This window comes from Megascapheus bottae, chromosome 13, assembly GCF_031878675.1.
Source record: "Megascapheus bottae isolate mThoBot1 chromosome 13, mThoBot2.hap1, whole genome shotgun sequence".
NCBI classification, from domain to species: domain Eukaryota; kingdom Metazoa; phylum Chordata; class Mammalia; order Rodentia; family Geomyidae; genus Megascapheus; species Megascapheus bottae.
The window spans coordinates 49,151,789-49,170,229 of NC_143521.1; the positions used below are offsets into that span (position 1 = coordinate 49,151,789).

Here is an 18,441-nt window from a genome sequence, read left to right on the forward strand (position 1 = left end):
ATCACTTGATTCTTAATGCTTCAACCCAAGGAACTGCTTATTGCTCCCCTGAATGCATCCAAAAATGCTCTGTTTATTCTGCTTTGTGGTCCCTTTCACCAGCTGGGTTCAGGTCCTACTTTCTGTCAAGGAGGTTAATTTAGTTGTATCCATTTGGATTTGGAATTGAAGCTAATTCACCTATGAAAGCTTTTCTAATATCCGAGATTTAGTGAGGAGCTCTTCCTTAGTCATCCAGCAACACACAAATGAGTCCCTTGTGACATCTATGATATAGAATGGTGTTCATATTTAATGGCTATGGAGACAGACTTCTTGGTTTGAATCTTGGGTCTGTCTCTAAGCTTGGAACAGCCTTAATTTCACTGTATTTAAACTATATATATATATTACTATCCTAAACTACATGGGAAAAAAGACACAAAGACTTGCAGTCTCTATTACTATCTTTCTTTAGACTGCTTATAGTAAGCTACCTTGGGTGACTCTGACCAGCAGAAATTTCTTTTGAAGACTGAAAATAACTTGAAGATCAAGGTAGCAGTATATTTGTTGTTTGGTAAGGGACTTCATCCCTGTTCAATGATGGAGCTTTCTCACTGTGTCCTTATATGGGGGAAAGGATGAGCAATATACCAATCTCACTCATGAAGATTCTTTCATGTCCTTTTTATGCTTTCATGACCTTTTCAACTAGCAAGAGCCCACATCTTAATACCATTACCTTTCAGCTTACTATTTCAACACACAAAGAGGGTATAAATATGAGATCATGGCATACTCTTTTGCAATATGACATTCTATGTTAATTAGGCTCCTTCTTCCCTTGAATTTGGATTGGTGTGTCTTGCTCTGGCTAATTGGTGCATGCTAACGTTCAGAGTTGTGCCACATATCTACTGTGTCTTATTGCTCAGCAGAACTCTGTAATTCTCATCCCAAATGAAAAGTGTAAGTCATAGACTTGCGCTAGTTGTCTTCGTTGTTCAAGCTACCTGCATAATATTTGAGATAATGGTATCATTGCTAGCTCACTACTGATAGATGAATGACACCAAGGGAGAGGACATAATATGGCAGACTACAGAATGATCAGCTAAAAAACTGATTTACATGAATCTACTAAAATTAGAGCTTCTTCTATACAAAAATAACTGATAAGACCATCTTGTGGGGCTGCAGAGAGTAGGAAAGTTAACACATACAAGGGAAATACTGAGTGCTACATAAGCATATCTTATTGTAAGTCCTTAATTGATAGTATAGATTACCTATAAATTGATAGCAGACATTTCTTCTTTTCCTCTTTTACATCTTCCCTGCATGGTTGAATGCATGATTAAAGACTCTTGAGATTTTATTTCATTGGTAGCATAGCTCTTGCTTCTAAATGAATAACTCAAGTTTATGAGATTAGAAGACATATTTGCTTTCATGTGCCACTTCTACCAGTGTTTCCACTATATGATTGTATTTTCATATAAAGCTTCTTTTTCCATCTACAGATAATGTAAGTTTATTTTGCCTACTGACATGCTACTAGTGCAATCTTCCTCCTTGTGTACTCCTGCTTTTCTATGTATCTAGGTATTCCTATTACTAAGTGAGGATAAACGAGGTATTTTAGATAACCCATGAATCTGGTGCTGCTAAGATTTTTATCTTAGTGACTGAAAGAAAGAATGGGCGTGCAGGATAACCTTGTGTCTCCATCTCTACCTCTGAATTCTCATTAACAACAGAGCCTGCACCCACGACTGGCAGTGGACGTTGTGCAGCCATTTTCCTCTATTCTTCCCAAACCCAAATGTCACAACCACATTTCACAAGCTCTGCCTTTCCACTTAAGTTTTTTTCTTCTGACCCCATCTTTCCTTATGCCCATCTAAATGGTGAGTGAAGGAGTCTTCTTTCTCCTTTCTTTGGTCTATTCATTGACTGGTTGTGAAACAGCTGAATATCAACACCTAGCATTCATCTATTTTGACACATGTACTCACAACCATTTCACTATTTGGTTCTGAAAAATTGTAGGATTAGGATCCAGTTTTGGATTAGTCAGGCTCATAATATTTATCTTAATATTTTAGCCTTAATCTATAGAAATAGGTTCTCAGTTTCCCTAATAGGTATAAAAGACTTTAACTTTACTTTAATGAAGAATATACTGGATATGTTTTTTTTTTACCAAAGTGTTAACCAAATAAAAACATTAAATGATATTAAGCAGAAATTTTATATAGTGTCATATCTTTTTAAAGAAATGCATATCTCTCCTTTTTCAAGAAGCTGATCTCTTTGAATATTTAACTAAAACAAGCAATTTAAAATAGTTTTTAGCCATCTCAACTGTTGGTTGAAAAAAGCATTCTAGAAACCAATTAGTTTTGTTACAGTGAAAGTCATTTCTGGCTGGTTTCATTCAGACTCAATAGATAAACTAGCAGATATTTTTCTAGGATCTATTTTTTTCCTTCATGCAGTATAATGAGCAATTAAAGAAAATGCCAGGATAAAGGTATAAAGTGACTTGCAATTCAATCAACTGTCTGCCAGCTAGAACATATGGTTCAAATATAGAACCTAGAGATAAGGAATGTAGGTAAGTCCTTTTTTTAAACATCAATTTCATTAGTGATACTAACATTTAAGTTTTTACAAAGCTCCTTGGCTAAACCAAATCTCCATTCCAGAGCAAATCCCTTAATCAACTACTGCCACTTAGAGAAGGCAGCCAGTGGATTTCCTCAAGTCCACTGGGTAGGAGAAATGTAGCTCACCCAGATAATAACTGTACATTTTAATTTGGACTTATCCTGCCAGACAAAGTTGCAAGCCCAGTCTGAATTTTGGTGCTTAGAGAATTGCAGTTCATTTGGCAGTACTCCAGCTTATATAAACTTGGCAAGACTTATACAACCAATTGCTGAGAGATGTCAGATGATGAAGGCTTGTGACCTGGTTACATTTTATGTGCTTTATGAAAACGAGTATATCACTGGCTCCCTGTGGTTAGTTTCTTCATCTACATAATAATATTAATTATTATTAATTAATTCTACAATAATATCTGACCTGTCTGCATTTCCGGTACTGAATATAAAAACACTCCTAGAGAAAGAGCAGAATAGACCAGGCTTCCCTTAAATTTCCTCCTGGTCATATCATTATGGCATCATATTCCCTCCCTTTCATGCCAGGATTCAAAGTAGATGTCTTTACCTGATTATTACCATATGGAGAGAACAGCACTTACTAAGTAATTTGAGCTGGGTATTTGAGGTGGCATTTGCTATCTAAAACTTAGTGACACAATGAACATTTTCACTCACGTTGAGCCTGGGTTCCACAAGATGGGGGGAAAAAAGGCTGGCTTTACCATTTACCAGGGTAAAATCCAGCAAAAGGTATGTGTCAGTCTCTTCTCTCAGCTGGTGAGCTCTCCATGGCTGCAGTGGAGCCAGAGGCAAACTAGAGAACAGTGACCTATTGAATATCAATCCCTATATTTTCACCTGCATGCCTGAACTTCCCTGAGGGTGTTGTTAAACTGAGGATGCTGATTTAGAAAGTGTGAATTCCGGAGCAGCTCAGCTCCTGTGGATTCTGTTACTTCTCTGGTTTTCCTCCCTTTCTCTCTAGTGTGTGAGTGGTGACTGTTCAAAGTATGGTCTTGGGATTCCTTACAATGCTGGGACTGCCATAATGAAACATCACAGGTGATGTATCCTAAACAGTATCACTTCCCCTCCTCAAAGTTCTGGAGGCTGGAGACCCCCAGATCAAGATGATTGTAGATTTTTGTTAGTGGCATAAGCACTCTGGCTTTCTGGCAGACACAGGCATTTTATCCTTCCACGGCACTTCTCCTGAGCATTTTCTCTAGCCTATGGACTTCAATTAAATATAATTTTATGAGCTCATTAGTTATCATTTATAATGATGCCTCATGCCCAGGCAAGATGCTAATTAAAGGGAAAATGGGAAGGTGTTATTGGAGGGGCATGTAGAGAAATTCTATGCATTTACTGACAGAATTTTTTTTGAAAATTTAAAACCACTCTTTAAGATACAGTCTATTAGTTGAAGAAATTTTGATTATAAGACATCTTCTCAGAGGAGCTCTTCAAACAACAGGTTAGCCAATTCTTGTATGTTCTAACTAATGATTTAGAAGGAACAGGAAGCTTCAGTTTTGTCATCAAATGGATGTTTAAATCTCAGCTGCATCTTTCCACAGTTCACTGACCTCTGGCCACTTCTGTGTCTCAATCTTATTTTAAAATCATGATAGAATAGTTCTACAAAGTGACTCTTCTCAGCTCTTTAAGGCGATTCTCAGTAGTATTAAGAATGATGGAGAGTTTGGAAGACATTGCAGAGTGTATTGTAAGCAGTCATATAGTATTAAACACTAGATATTTTAGCATTGCAGTTTAAGTGGGTAGAGCAGACTATACAGAAAAAAGAAGGGCTTTTAGAAATGACTAGAAACTAATACCCACTGTAAGGGCAGGACCTTCATTAAAGTAACCCTGAATACTTGTACAACATTGGCAGGTTGTACATAAAGATGTTACTTTCATTATCTCCTTTGATCCTGGCAATGACCTTGTAAAACAGAAATTCTCCTTTTTGATAGATGAGGACCTGAAACTTAGAAATGACCAGGGGCTTTCTAAAAAAAATGTTTAAGTCCAGGAAATGTTAGAGTCTAAGACTTCTCAATCCTTGTCTAGGGTGAGAATACCATATGGTAATTAAGTTCGGGTGTTTTTACTCAGGTTTTAGATTCAAATCCAAAATACACTGATTGCAATTGGTATGAAATGTAACTTGTCAGATGGCCTCTCTGAATCTTCAGTCCATTTTCTACATAGGAATAATAGCCCCGCGTACCTCATAGGACTCTGTAAAGATATAAGTTGGATATGAATGGCTGTTACTTGTCTGAGTTTACTTTTTGCCCAATGTTGACATGGATCCTTGAGGGGACTGTGAACTCAACATGTATGCTATCTGTGTAAGGAATCATTGGGGTTAGTCACAGAACATGGGAATATTTGAGGTGTTGGAGCACAGCTCGTACTTGTTACAGCTTTAGAGGACAATCAGGGTAGGTGCGATATGCTATGGCCAAGAATCACTTCTCTACATCTACCTGAGATTTTTAAACAGTCAATATGTTGATGGAATGAGGAATGTGGAGCCACCCCACATCTTTACTTCCAACTAACAGAAATGGCAGAAAAAATCACAGTCATTTCCCCTGTAACATTTGACAATCATCAAGGCATGAGTGTCATAGTTGCCAAAATGGGTTGGCCCAACAAAATGTTCTGTGTGTTTTGTAGACAGCAAAGGGGTTGCATGTTACTTCCCATACTTTGTAGGAACGATGGGAAGACTTGCCTTACAACAGAGCTGCGCCTTTCCTTCTTGAGAGCTTCATGATTAAGCAGGATGGTGATGGTGATGATGATGATGGTGATGATGGTGATGATGGTGGTGGTGATAGGAATGAAGATGGTAATAGATAACTGCCATGATGGTACATCTTATGGAACTCTAATTCTGTTTCAGGAATATTACAAACAATATACACAGCTGCTACTTTTTCCCGATCTTTCAAGCAGCTGCTTTCTGCAATTTAGAATGAGGCAGATGGGAGACGAAAGTTCGTCACCTTTGGATACACAGTTAGTTGAAAGTTGGAACTGTGATTCCTTCTCAAGCTATTGGACCCAAAGCCATCCACAACCGTAGCTTAGACCTTAGTAGGTAGACAATGGGATTTAGAGCCGGGCAGATGTGAGTGATCATCTGCAGAGTGAAAGTCATGATTGTTTTTGGAAAGAATTACTACAGCTCTAGAGGAAGAAGTACTTGGGCTGGAAACTTGTTATGAGGTAGTACAGGGTGGCACATGAGCCAAAGGGCAAAGGTGAAATGTGGTAGAAGAGGCAGATGGGACATGGCAAGAGGAAGCCTGAAGGCCTGCAGAATACACTGGCCGTGTATTCACTGAATGCTTAGACCACATACAGCTGGATCCTCTATGATCCCTTCTCTAGGTACCGTCCTCCCTCTCCCGTTCCCAGCCATACCAGGCCCCCAGGCTTTAGAAACATGCCTCGCTTGCTTTGCAGAGTCCTTCTCTAACTTGCTGTATGAAAGAGCCTCTTGCCCACGGATGCAGCCTAGTTTCTTGATATCTGTCTGTGTTTCCTGCACTTCAGAAGGTAAGCTATTGCTACCCAAAAGGACTTGGTTTTATTCTGTCCGGTCGCCTAGTTACTGTCTTTCTGTAGTGTACATTCTACTTGATTATCATTAATGTTATTTAAATAGTGGAAAGTAAGCTCAGTGCAGACTAGCTATGCACAATTTTCTAGGTACTGTGTGGATTCAGTCTTCTTTTCAACTAAGAGAAGGACAGGAGTGTTGGCTTAGTGATTCCTGTGTGGGACTGCACTGAGGCAGATTTATAGCTTTGATTTCCTCATTTCTTCACAACAAACCAATGGAATACCATTTTACGACGGATGTATAAAATTTACGCTAAATGACACAATTCGTACTTAGTGAAATTAGGATTTGAATCCAGGCAATGGAGGCAAGTAACATATGTGTCAAGTGTGAGAGACATCACAAGAAATGTACAGACATGTGTTTTACAGAGGCTCAAAAGACGAATGGAGTCATTTAAGGAGGGGTAAAGAGAAGTACAAGGAATTGACCATTGAGAGATATTACCCGAAGATGCAAGATTTCACCTGGTGGTCACAGAGAGATGAATTTTTTTCTTACCAATATTTGGAAATAATTTCCACTATACTTCAGGGCTATTTGACCTTGCAGCTCAGTGTGGTGGAGAATTTTTAATACTCTTTGCCCAGGGAGTGGGTCAACTTGACTTTTCTTTTCAAGAGGTTTTTATACAAAGTCTGCATTTTTATTGTTAATTTCTTCCAATCGTAACCATGGTCACAGAGATTCTATTGGGTCCTCTCTGTCTTCCCAGACACACTTTCCAGGCCCTGATTTGCTTAAACAGGCCCAAGAGATGCCTTCCTGGCTTAGCACCGGGGCACTGTTTCCCTTGGGAAAGTTTCCTGTCTGATCTGGGGCCTTGAGTCTGCTCTGTCCCCTTGAGGAACCTTGACTTCTCCATCCTGTGGCAGGGGCAGGGCCCGAGCAGAGGAGGGGGCACGCAATCACCTCCTTCTCCTTCCACACTCCCTGCACCCTCTCCCGCCCCCCCTCCCCCCCGCCGCCACTCACCTGGGGCTCCCCCCCACCCCAACACCAAGTACAGCTCTGCGCCCGCGGCGCCCCCTGCCGGCCTGCGCCCGCTCCTGCAGCAGCCGGCTCCGCGCGCCCAGCCCGCCGCCGCCACTGCCTCCGCTGACTCTCGGGCTCCTAGCACCGCGCGCGGACACCCGGGCAGCAGAGCCCAGCGTCCGCTGGCCGCCGCCGTGCGCTCACAGTGCCCGGACCCAATCCTGCCTGCGCGCCCCCCCCCCATCCTGGACCAGTGGACTCCCCAATCTCCCTCCCGCACCCCGCGTCCCCCCAAGGATGAATGTGAAGAGGGTGGAGAGCATCTCGGCTCAGCTGGAGGAGGCCAGCTCCACAGGCGGTAGGAGGCGAGGAGGAGCAGGTTTCCACCGCCTTCCCCATCCCGGGGCGCTGCAGGGGGAGGCACGCGGGGTGGGGGCGTGATGCTTGTTGCCTTGGGTGCATGAGAAACTGCCAACCCGGGTGGTGGTGGTGGGAAGGGAAATGGGGTACCCAGGAGAGGGGCTGCAGGCAAAGATGCCAGTCTGGGGAGGCACAAAAAGGAAAGATGTTTGGAGTGTGTTTGCAAAGTCAGGGGTGACGGGGTCCCCCCCGTCCCCGCGGTCCTGTGTCTTGTTTTTGCCTTCCCTGAAAATGTCCAAGGATGTGCAAGGCTGCCTTCCACCTGCACACACCTCCTCCCCTGACGCCCCGGGGAGCAGGGACTGTCCTGGCACTTTTTCCTTGGCGCCCCATCCTAGCCACACCGGGTCCCCCAGTCTTCCAAAGGTGGCCTCGGTCCTTCTGTCCTCGTGGGATGGCTAGCTTTGGTGTCGTGTGTTCAGAGCCAGTGGTCTTCAGAGGACAGTTGGAAATAATTCATGTGCAGCCCCCGCCTGGGAAAGGTCGAGCCACTGTGCGCATGGAGGAGTTGCAATTTCCAGACAAACCTGTGTTCTGCGAAAGCAGGGACGGGGGAGGTTTCCCCTGAGTTTAGTGGGAATCCATGGAGGGGGACCGTGCCCTTCCACGGAGTGTCAAGGGACACACCAGTTATTGGTTAGGTGGCTTTGATGCATCCTGAGTTCTGTTTCTCTATTTCTTTCTTTCTTTTTAGAAGAGCCCTAGGTAGGATAAAGGTGGCGTTTGAGAACAGGCAAGTGTGATGAGTGCGGCTTCTAGTAGGTTGTATAAAGCAAGGAGTCAACGGCTCCAGTGTCCTTTAGGCTGACTGGATGGAATGGCCTTGAAGGCTGGGTGACTGCTGGAAAGAGGTTTCTTACCTTCTGCCTGTTTAGTCAGGGAAGTAGAGTCACTGCCATGACCTAGTCTATCACTCATAGAAGTATGGATGAGAAAAATGGCATTCTGGTTTGCTCACTTCCCGTCTATGGGAGGCCTCTGCTGAGTGTGAAATTTTAAAGAGAAACTTCCTAGTGCATTGTAGGCTTGGGAAAAGACAGAGCTCACACGTTCTTCTTCTCATAGGGACAGCTGCACACTTGCAACAAATTAAGTAGACCTGGGATAGAACTTTTGGAAAATAAAGGCTGAATTCTTTTTTTAATTTTTAGAATAATGTACTAATCTTACAGGTCTAAGTACTGTAGGCTCAGTGTTTTTGCAGTTTCTTACAATGGCAAAGTGGTAGCTCATTGGTCTATTAGGGAAGCATTGCAGCTGGGGACCCTGAGAAGGAATGGAACCCAGCTCACTCTTGGGGTGCTAGCAGCTTGTATTGTTTGCTTCTTCTGCGATAACTGCTCTTTGTATCTAGTTTTTACGGATTAGATGGAGATTAGATGAACATGTACACTGTTCCTGCAGTGCCAGGGCACTATTCACGACAAACACCACTGAGATCATTTCTGGAGCGTATTATTTAGTTAATATAGCAATAACTGGTTGAACAAACACATGCCCATCGTTTGGATAGTGAAACGAGGTTGATTGTATTTCATCCAAGGTGAAACCACATGGAGGGTCTTCAGAATTGTGTTCACAAGCCTTAAAATGAACTGTCAAGTGACGAGAAAACTAGAGGAAAAAAAAACATAGCCCACAACAGCGCTTTTATACTTGCCATTGTCTTAAAGTTACTCTTAGACAACCATTCCCCAAATATGTATTCTGTATTGCTTTTCCCAAACATATGCTTTTGTACTGAGGTGGCTTGGGTAGAGATCTGTGATCTCTGCTAAATTGGGGTACAAAGAGTTGGTTGTCAGTTTTAGAGGAGTGAATTCTTCACTCATGTTGTACAACACTCCTCCCCACTAGCAGACATCATGATCTTCCTTTGCACCTATGCCTGTTTGATGGAGGATATGAAAGTGACTTAATCAGATTTAAACAAAATGTATGTAAAGATCTGTCAGAGAAATCCATGTAGAAGTATGGAGATAAGAAAGCAAGTATGGACAGGAGAGAGAAAAGGAGGGAGGGAAAGGAAAAAGAGGAAGTCAGGGAAGGAGAGAGAGAATTTTGTGACTTCACTTAGCATCAGAACACTTGAAAAATGATTTGCTGCAAAAGGCACCAAAGAAAAAACTACATAAAATGGCAAGTAAAAGGGAATATCAGAAATGATTCAAAGATGATAGGGGCAGAGTCAAATGAGGTTATGGAAATTTTTATAAAAGATAAAGGCAAAAGAATTATTTCTTTGCTATTTTTTTCAACAAGTATAAACATTTAATATGTATAGAAGCACCCTTTCTAAGTGAGTTTGGTTGACAGGATAGTGCTACCCAGGACAGAAAATGCACAAATTATATTTGAGTCCATAAACCTAGAGAGTTCTTCCAAAGTGAAGTGCTCAGATTTGCCCTGATGCTGTCATTTTGTCTGGAACCCAAAATCTGCCCACAATGTATTTTGCATTGAATTGTTTATCCCCATTATTTTGCTCCCCTGCTATAAAATCAAATACAATTTTGCTACTAGTGGGGAGAGGGAGAAGTTAATTCAACTTCAGATTTGGAGTTAGAAGGAAGGTCATGGGGAAAATTATTCATTGTCATTCTTAATTTGTGTTGTCTAACTTAGGGATGGCAGATGTTGTGTGATGTACTTTACCAGTAACTGTAAAAAGAGGGGAAAAAATTAAGTTTCAATAGTTGGGGGGCAACTTGTATTTAATTTTGAGTTGTTTGATAAATGTCTTCTGTTAAGTATGATAATTAAGGATAAATAAAATCAAAGTAATAATTCTGCAAATGTTATACTGAAGAATCTACAAGACATTATTCTATTTTCTTTATGTCACACAAATATAGGACAGTATGAAATAAATAGAATATTAAAATCAAGTGACCTCTCCATTTTCCCTCTTCTTTTACACTGAACGTTCTTGGCCAATGGTATGGCTTCCTTTTATAAAATAAGGCAGTTGATGTTTTAGAAATTAATGATCTATGCAGTGTGTGTGTGTGTGTGTGTGTGTGTGTGTGTGTGTGTGTGTGTGTGTATGTGTGTGTGTGTGATTTCCTCAGAACTGATTGTGGTTGCTTTTAGTCTTTGAAGATTTATTTCTGAGCTTAAATATTTATGGTCATTCTTCTTATTTTGTGCTCCTTTTGTTTCTTTTCCCCAGTCTTTACTGTTTTTTTTCCAGAGCCTGTGAATAATATTTCTTTTCAACATTTCATTGCAGAGTGTGCCTATTTACTTAATTGCTTCCCCTTCCTGGGGACTCATTCATGTAGATTAAGGGGTGTGTGTGTGTGTGTGTGTGTGTGTGTGTGTGAGAGGGGGGGGCGGGGAGAAAGATAGTCAGAGAAGAGTTGAAGGCAATTTTTGTAGTGGTCCTTACCATTCTTAAATTGATTGATTATATCTATTGTATATTTATTTGTCCTAATTCTTTTTTAAACTATTCATTCTTATATTTTGATTGACTTTGTATTATACATGTTTATTTATCCTTATAATGTCTTCATTCACATCCTCCTTGTTCTGTTCACCCACCTTCCTTAGCTGATGAGAACTTGTGAGAGCTCTGTGTTTCAAGCCCTGGTCCCAAATGCATCTTCAGTTCTAACAGTTAATGTGGAATTAACTTCCTGCACTAATCTTGCCCTGGTCTCAAGTGAGCAACCTTACCATGTAGCAATACTGACTTCTCTCTGCTTCCTCCCCAAAGGAATACTCTTTTAATGTGCATAGGCCATTTGCTCTTCATTTTCATCTGAATCTGAACTAAAAAAGAAGAAGCAGGATATTTGGCTTCATAGTTTCAGCTATTAATAGCTGATAATCCTTCCTTAGAAAATGGCATGCCCAAGTTAACTTTTTTTTATAACCTTCATAACTACTTACACAATGTTTCACAAGTAAGTAGATGCTTAAAATATATGTTCAGAATTCAACTCATACTATCCTTTGTTAGATCTAGCAAAGATCCTAAGTTACACTTCACATTTGATTGCTTATGAGGCCCTGTGCCGATGACATTTGTTCTTGGTTCCCTATCTCTTCCTCCAGCAGCCCTGGGGTCCCTTTGAGTACAGGAATGTGGTCCCACAAGCCTCATCTTCTGAAATGTATATGTTCTTGTATCTACAGTGTCATGTCTCTGAGCATGTAGATTGTTTCTGAAGAAAGCCCAAATGTGCTCCGTACTTTCAGTTTATTTAGAGCAATTGTAAGCTGTTTCTGTGATTCTCCTTTCTCCTTTGTATTTTATAGATCTCTCCCAGTGACCAGCCTTCAGCTGTTCTCATTTCTGCCCATTCCCCAGAATGGCACAGTGCAACACTGGTTGCACATCCATCTTGAAATATGAGTGTCATTGGCTGTTCTCCTCTGAATTCTTATTTCTGACATTTTCCAACCAGTATCAAAGTATGCATGTGACTACATCCACTACCATACTTCCAGTGGCATCATGCTTTTTGTCAGGTGATAAATCTTCCCATTAGAATGACATGGAAGAGGCTGAAAAGATGAAAGCACAGAGACATCACTCAGTGAACACACATACATTTCCTGTGTATCTCTACTGGGAGGAAGCTTGGAGAAGACAGGCCTGAGGCCAGACTGAGAAGGATAGAGTACAACTCGGTGCTTTTTCTCCTTTTCTGTGCATTGTATAGTTCTTTCTTCTTGCTTCACCTTCTACCCTGGACTTCTCTGTATGCAGTAAACACATGACTATAGTGTGAGAAAATCTGAATGAGAGACTTTAGGTTTAAACATAGAATTCTTTCCATACTCAGATAGTACAAATGCCATTTGGACAGGGATGTAAATGTAAAATTTTTCCATATTATACACTTGGCCTTCATACCTATGTTGAAGACTCATTTTTCTTTCTGAGAAAATTCAGTCGATGTGGTGGAATGTCTGGCTTGCTGGAAGTATACTGTCATGTTAAATAGCCTTTAGGTATATTTCTGACCTTTGAGTATCCCTTCCCCCTCCAGAGTCCACCCTATTTATGAATTTGGATTAAAAATAAGTAGTCAAATATTGTACTACAACCGTTTGTAATTTTTAGTTACCTGAAATTTGAGTTGGCTTAAGGAAATGTCCTTACTTGCATTTAGGTAGCATCTGCTCATGAATAGAGAGTAAAAAAGTCTTTAGGGAATTAGTACTGGCATTTTTTATAGGTCTTTACTTTGGAAAGATTTTGAAGAAAAAATAGACTTTCATCTCCAGATGTCAACACTTCATAATATTTCGAAGGATCTTTTGAGTGAAGCAGTTATTTAGGAAATGATGTTATTTCAGCCCAAATGGGAATTAAAATCACACATGACTGGTACCATATCTCCTGTAGTTTACCAGTTTCCTTCTGCAATTCTACTCATGCCTTCTTTGTAGTACTGTCTGTAGATTATGTCACAGAAGCCAGAGTATTCCTACAAATATTCCAAATTTGACTATTTGGAGGATCAGGTTTGAATGAAAAGGTGGGAATTTTGAGTGTCCCCATGAATTTCATATTCACCCTATGAGACTATCAAGTGCATTAAGCTGGAGTGTATATCAGAATGAATTTTCTGAGATGCACAGAATCCTAATCAAAGGTTGTAAGATGTTGTTCTTCAGTGAATTGTTATTAGACTAGCACAAAAATGACTTAAAATGGCTGACAACAGGGCTAGGAGTTTGGCCTAGTGATAGAGTGCTTGCCTAGCATGCATGAATACTGATGTTCAATTCCTTAATATCACATACATAGAAAAAGCTAGAGTGGTGCTGTGGCTCAAGTGGTAGAGTCTTTAGAAAACTCAAAGCCAGTGTTCAGACTCTTGAGTTCAAGCCCCAGGACTGGCAAACAAACAAACAAACAAACAAACAAACAAATAAATAAAACTGCAAACTTGTCATCTATATTTTTGTATATGTAAACACTTCCAGAAATATAGTGAATGACCGGGCGTGTTTGACATTATAGTTCTACCTAAGCATAGAAGTATAGAATTTGATTCCAGACAATTTATTTCACTGTGCTGCAAACAAATTCTCTGGAGTCTGTCTTTGTCATGTATCTGCAGGGAACTTAATAACAAGCGGTAATTTAGAATGAACAGACATTTCTAAAACAACCCAGGTCCAAGAACAAGCTTAATTTAGAATGAAGTTTAATTTAGAGAAATTTTGATTTAATTTAAAAAGGTTAGAACAGATAAAAGAAGCACTGAGCATAATGTTGCATGAACTTTCATTTTTCATGTATACAATGATGATAATTATATCTGCTAGTAGGTTACCAGGCTCCTCTAATGATGAAATGAGTTTATTCCTGCAAATATTTACAAAGAAGCTACCAGGTGTTAGGATGACTAAGACAGATTCTACCTTCAGAGAACTTGCTGTGTATTTAAAAGGTGGGGATTGAACATACACAGTAGGTATCCATACTTGAGTATGAAGAGAATTTCTAATCATTTATCTTTTAAAAATCCTCCCTTCCATGACAGAGTTAGGGATAAAGACAGCTGAGTGCTTAGAAGTGAGATTGCTTCCAGTTGGAATAAGTGCCATTCTTTTCCACAGGGAAACACACAATATTAAACTTGACCCTCTTCTCTTTAGGGTCTTTCAAAATAAAGCTGTCAAAAGAATTGGGATCAAAATTCTATAATTTTTCTATTGTCCAATTTCTCCCTAGTTTCTCTTGGTCTTGGCAATTTAAAACACTTTTTTGTCAATCAATTAAAGGCTTTGTAAAATTATTTGAGGTAGTTTAGATATTTTTCAAGAACTTCTATAATGTTTGGGAGTATATAAAGAAACACACTTTTTCATAAAACAAATATAATTTGAAGCTTGGAGAGTATGAAAAGAATAATAACTTCTCTTTAAAGAAAGCCATAAAGGAATTGAAAATGCTCAGCCTTCTTACTGCCAGTTTAAATAAGGTTTCAGTTTAAAAAAAAGGCATTTCAGATTAGTATAGACTTTTCTAAATTAAATAGAGTATCATCCTCTAATTTCTTAATCTAATTTCATGGATTAAGTTACTTTATGGTGAGAATGTTCTTGCATCTTATTTAATAGCACAAATATTTAATAGCTCATGACAAACAAATTCCATGAAACTTCCATTACGTCTCTCCCAAGAGTTCTTGAATCTTCCTTTGCACATCATTTATGTCCACACATTCCCTCTGATGTAATGCCAAGCTTCTTCCTACTGTGAGCCACAGTTTTCCCGCAATCTGTTATTCATTCCTTTTCCTCCCCTGGTCCAGTTTCATCCCAATTTCCTGCTGAAGTTGTGATCTCTGAGGTAGTTGGCAGGTGTATTCCCTTAAAGACTATAGGGGCAGACACATGGGGAAGGGTAAGACTGGGGGGCAAGTACAAAACAGGGAGTGCTCAGATCAGGCACTGATAGAGAAAGAAGTCAGGTCTTGCACATATACCAAGATATAGAAATGTCTGTCATTTGGAATGGCAGTTTAGAAAAGGTCCACCTATCTAAACCACAAGTTGCAAAGTAATAAATATTAGTACTTGTGTCAGAATTGAAATAAAAACTTGCTGCTTCCTTATAAATGCCCCTCATAAAACTGATGTTTAGAATGTCATTTCCAAATGGAAATTAGTCATTTACAAAACCAGTAGTTCCAAAAGTATTGTTCAGCTCTCAGAATAGACAGTAACTATGAAAAATCTACAGATACTACACTGAGAAGATTGAATTGTAGAAACAAATAGTTAGAAAGACTATAATTTTTAACATACTTCTATTTATTCTTGAGTCCCTGTGCATGAGAAGGTGGCTTTCAAAATATCATTAAACAGAATTTAAGATCTCAAACAATGGGTTCTGGTAGTTTTAGGGAAATCTTGGAGAATTTTACTCAACCATATCTCATTTGAAACACACTTATCCATCACCTATTACATGAAGGACACTGTGTTAGCAAATATTTGAGATTAGAGGCCAAGTTGAGTTATTTAGGCTCAGAATGGAATTCTATACTGCTGTCAGAAAAAACGACATCAACCCATTTGTTAGGAAATGGAAAGACTTAGAAAAAAATCATATTAAGTAAGCCAGACTCAAAGGAACTTAGGCTCAATGGTTTCCCTCATTTGTCATAATCAGTAGAGACCTTGGGCTCTACTAGCAGAGATTTGCAATAGAGCAAAACCTTGATACATAAGGCCATATAGTATGAAGCTAATTGAAAAGACCTCCAGGATACCGAAACAAAAGCCATATAATGAGTGATTGTTGTCCTTAATGTACTATGTTATCTCTCATCTCTTTTGCTGTCCCTTGGTTATATCATATTGTTACAGTATCTCACTTTGTTTTTGGTTATTTGAAATTGGATAGGGAAGGGGGAAAACCAAGATGGGGGGGTGGGGGGGAAGGTAATGGGGACCAAGACATGTGAAAGGCTATCAATGTATGTGAATTAATTCACCTTCTATCTGGCAAATATCATGTAACCCTTTTATTAATTACAATAAAAATATTAAAAAAAGAATTTAAAGTTTTAAGTCATACCTTCCTTCTCTATTCCAGGGTTCAGCTTCCTCTCCGTTGTAAATTACTATATCTCATGCATAAAACAGGTCAGGTTTCTCATCTTTCAAGGCATGTACTAAAAGTCCTCCTTTGATCTAGCTAAAAGTACTCAGAGATAGGATATCATACACAGTCACACTAACTTTAGTAAAATTAGAAGTCAAAGGACCACATGACAGTCACATGGTCACTTAATAGTGATGTTAGTTTCCCAGAGTCACATATAACACTACACAAGCCTTATATAGAAGAACAGCAGTAACATGCACATTTTTTTTATCAGGGAGGCTTTTCTGAATGTAAACCAATTTCTTTTGTCATAAAATATAGTCTAGAGTTCTTTTTTTCTTTTCCAAAGTATGTATCCTTCTGCTACAGGGGAAAGATGACAACATTTCCCTTGGGGGAAAAAATCTGAATCTGCTTAAGGAGACAGACATGTGGGGTAGAAGTTTGAACATAAAAGAACCCTGTGATGGTACCAAACCTAGAGCCATGTGTGAGCAGGAGGAGATCATGTCCTGTGAATTAGGCGGGGTTAAAGAGTACTTGTATTAGATGAGATGGGAGGATGGAACTGAAGGGAAGAGAATACAGGGATGAGAAGGCAAGGGGGGAAATGGCAGTTGAGAAGATGAATGTTTCAATCAGGAAGAGCTAGGGTGGTAGGGCTGGGTGAAGAGAGCAAGATGATACAATGTGGGTACCAGGAGCCGTTCTGTGCGGTGCTGCAGAGGCGTGAGAATAGTAAGATGGGTGAGTGGGGAGTAATGGGTGAGTCAAGGTGTGAATGGCAAACACAGGGGAACTGTTGGTGAATTGTAGCACTGTGACATATGTACAGTGGGAAGATAACTACAGTGAGAACAAATGGATACTGAAGAGGGGAAAGAGTAGCCGATGTGACTGTAATTGTAATTGTATATCTTTGAGGACATAGTAAGGCAATAAGTAAAGAGGACATAGGATTTAAAAAATATCAAAATCAAAACCAATATACAAGGCCAATAGGATATAATGGGAGGTCAAATGGTAAGCTGGGAAGGAATAAGGATTCTGCCATAGTTTCTACTGACTCATGTCTCTGGAAAGTGACAGAAACGTTTGGAGGTGGGAACTTCTGCAGGTAATTTAGTTGGAAGCAAATGAGACAAATTTTGGATTTCTAAACTACATATCCTCTTGGGCGATGGAAGTGGTACGGATGTCTAGTGGACACTGGGTTCTCTGGGTTGTAACACGGGTGTGGAATTTGGTTCTGTAGCCAGTGGGGAACCAGTTGAATTTCCCTGAGTGACAGGAGGAGGGGCGCTAACTTTGCATAACTATGTAGGATTCCTCACTGTCTGGGAGGTCTGAGGAACTGTCCGGTTAGTCTAGGCAGGAGGAAACAAGTGATGGAAGTAGGGTAAAGAGAGCTGGAATGGCCACATGAGTGGACTGGAAGCAGGAGAGTTAGTGACCTCTGACTTGTGGTGCGATGAGGAGAAGCAAGTAATACAGGAGAACGAGCAGATTTAGGAGCAGTGGACGTGTGTTCCTTTTTAGGAATATCGATTTGGAAGTGTTGGGAAAATTATTGTGATCAGACTCCCAGTGGCAGCTGGAAATGAGGAGAAGCAGAGAATCAGTTGACATCCAGCACTGTGATGTACATCAGTAAAAGAGAGAGGGATGAGACACAGTCTTGACAAGAAGAGGGACGTCAAGCTAAAGGAGAGGCCTGGATTTGGGAATCCCTTCAGAGTGATGACGGGCAACAGAGTTGTGAGACTGGGCAAGGGATCAAAACGTGAAGAATGAGCATGAGAGTGGGATGTATTATAGTTAGGGAAGACAGGATGAGGTTGATGACAGACACATGAAAGTCCGGATTCTTATTTGTTCTTAGGGAATAAAACCATTTAGAAAGCCCAGAGCTCCCTCACAGAGTGGCCTGCTCCAGACCTGAATTGAAGATGGTAGTGGCTCGGTATATAAGATATAGAACCCAGGCCCACTATTGTGGTGTGACCTGGAGAAACCACACAATCTCTCTGTAGCTTAGATAAATTTTTAAGTGTGCTTAGAGGACTGCTGGGCCCATACTTTCTACTGGCCTGTTTCTTTCTCCTTCACTTCTTGAATGACTAGCCTACAATCTGTCTTTCTATTCCTTTGAA

The 18,441-nt window shown here is 40.1% G+C and overlaps 1 protein-coding gene across 1 annotated transcript in view; it reads left to right on the plus strand.

The window, feature by feature from the left end:
- Nucleotides 1-7,508: 7,508 nt before the first annotated feature.
- Nucleotides 7,509-18,441, plus strand: part of Kcnip4 (potassium voltage-gated channel interacting protein 4) — an 870,838-nt gene continuing 859,905 nt past the window's right edge. Inside the window, exon 1 of the mRNA XM_090343771.1 lies at nt 7,509-7,642. Within this exon, the coding sequence (XP_090199897.1) occupies nt 7,582-7,642 (61 nt within the window). The 5' untranslated portion in view covers nt 7,509-7,581. The remainder of the gene's footprint in view (nt 7,643-18,441) is intronic.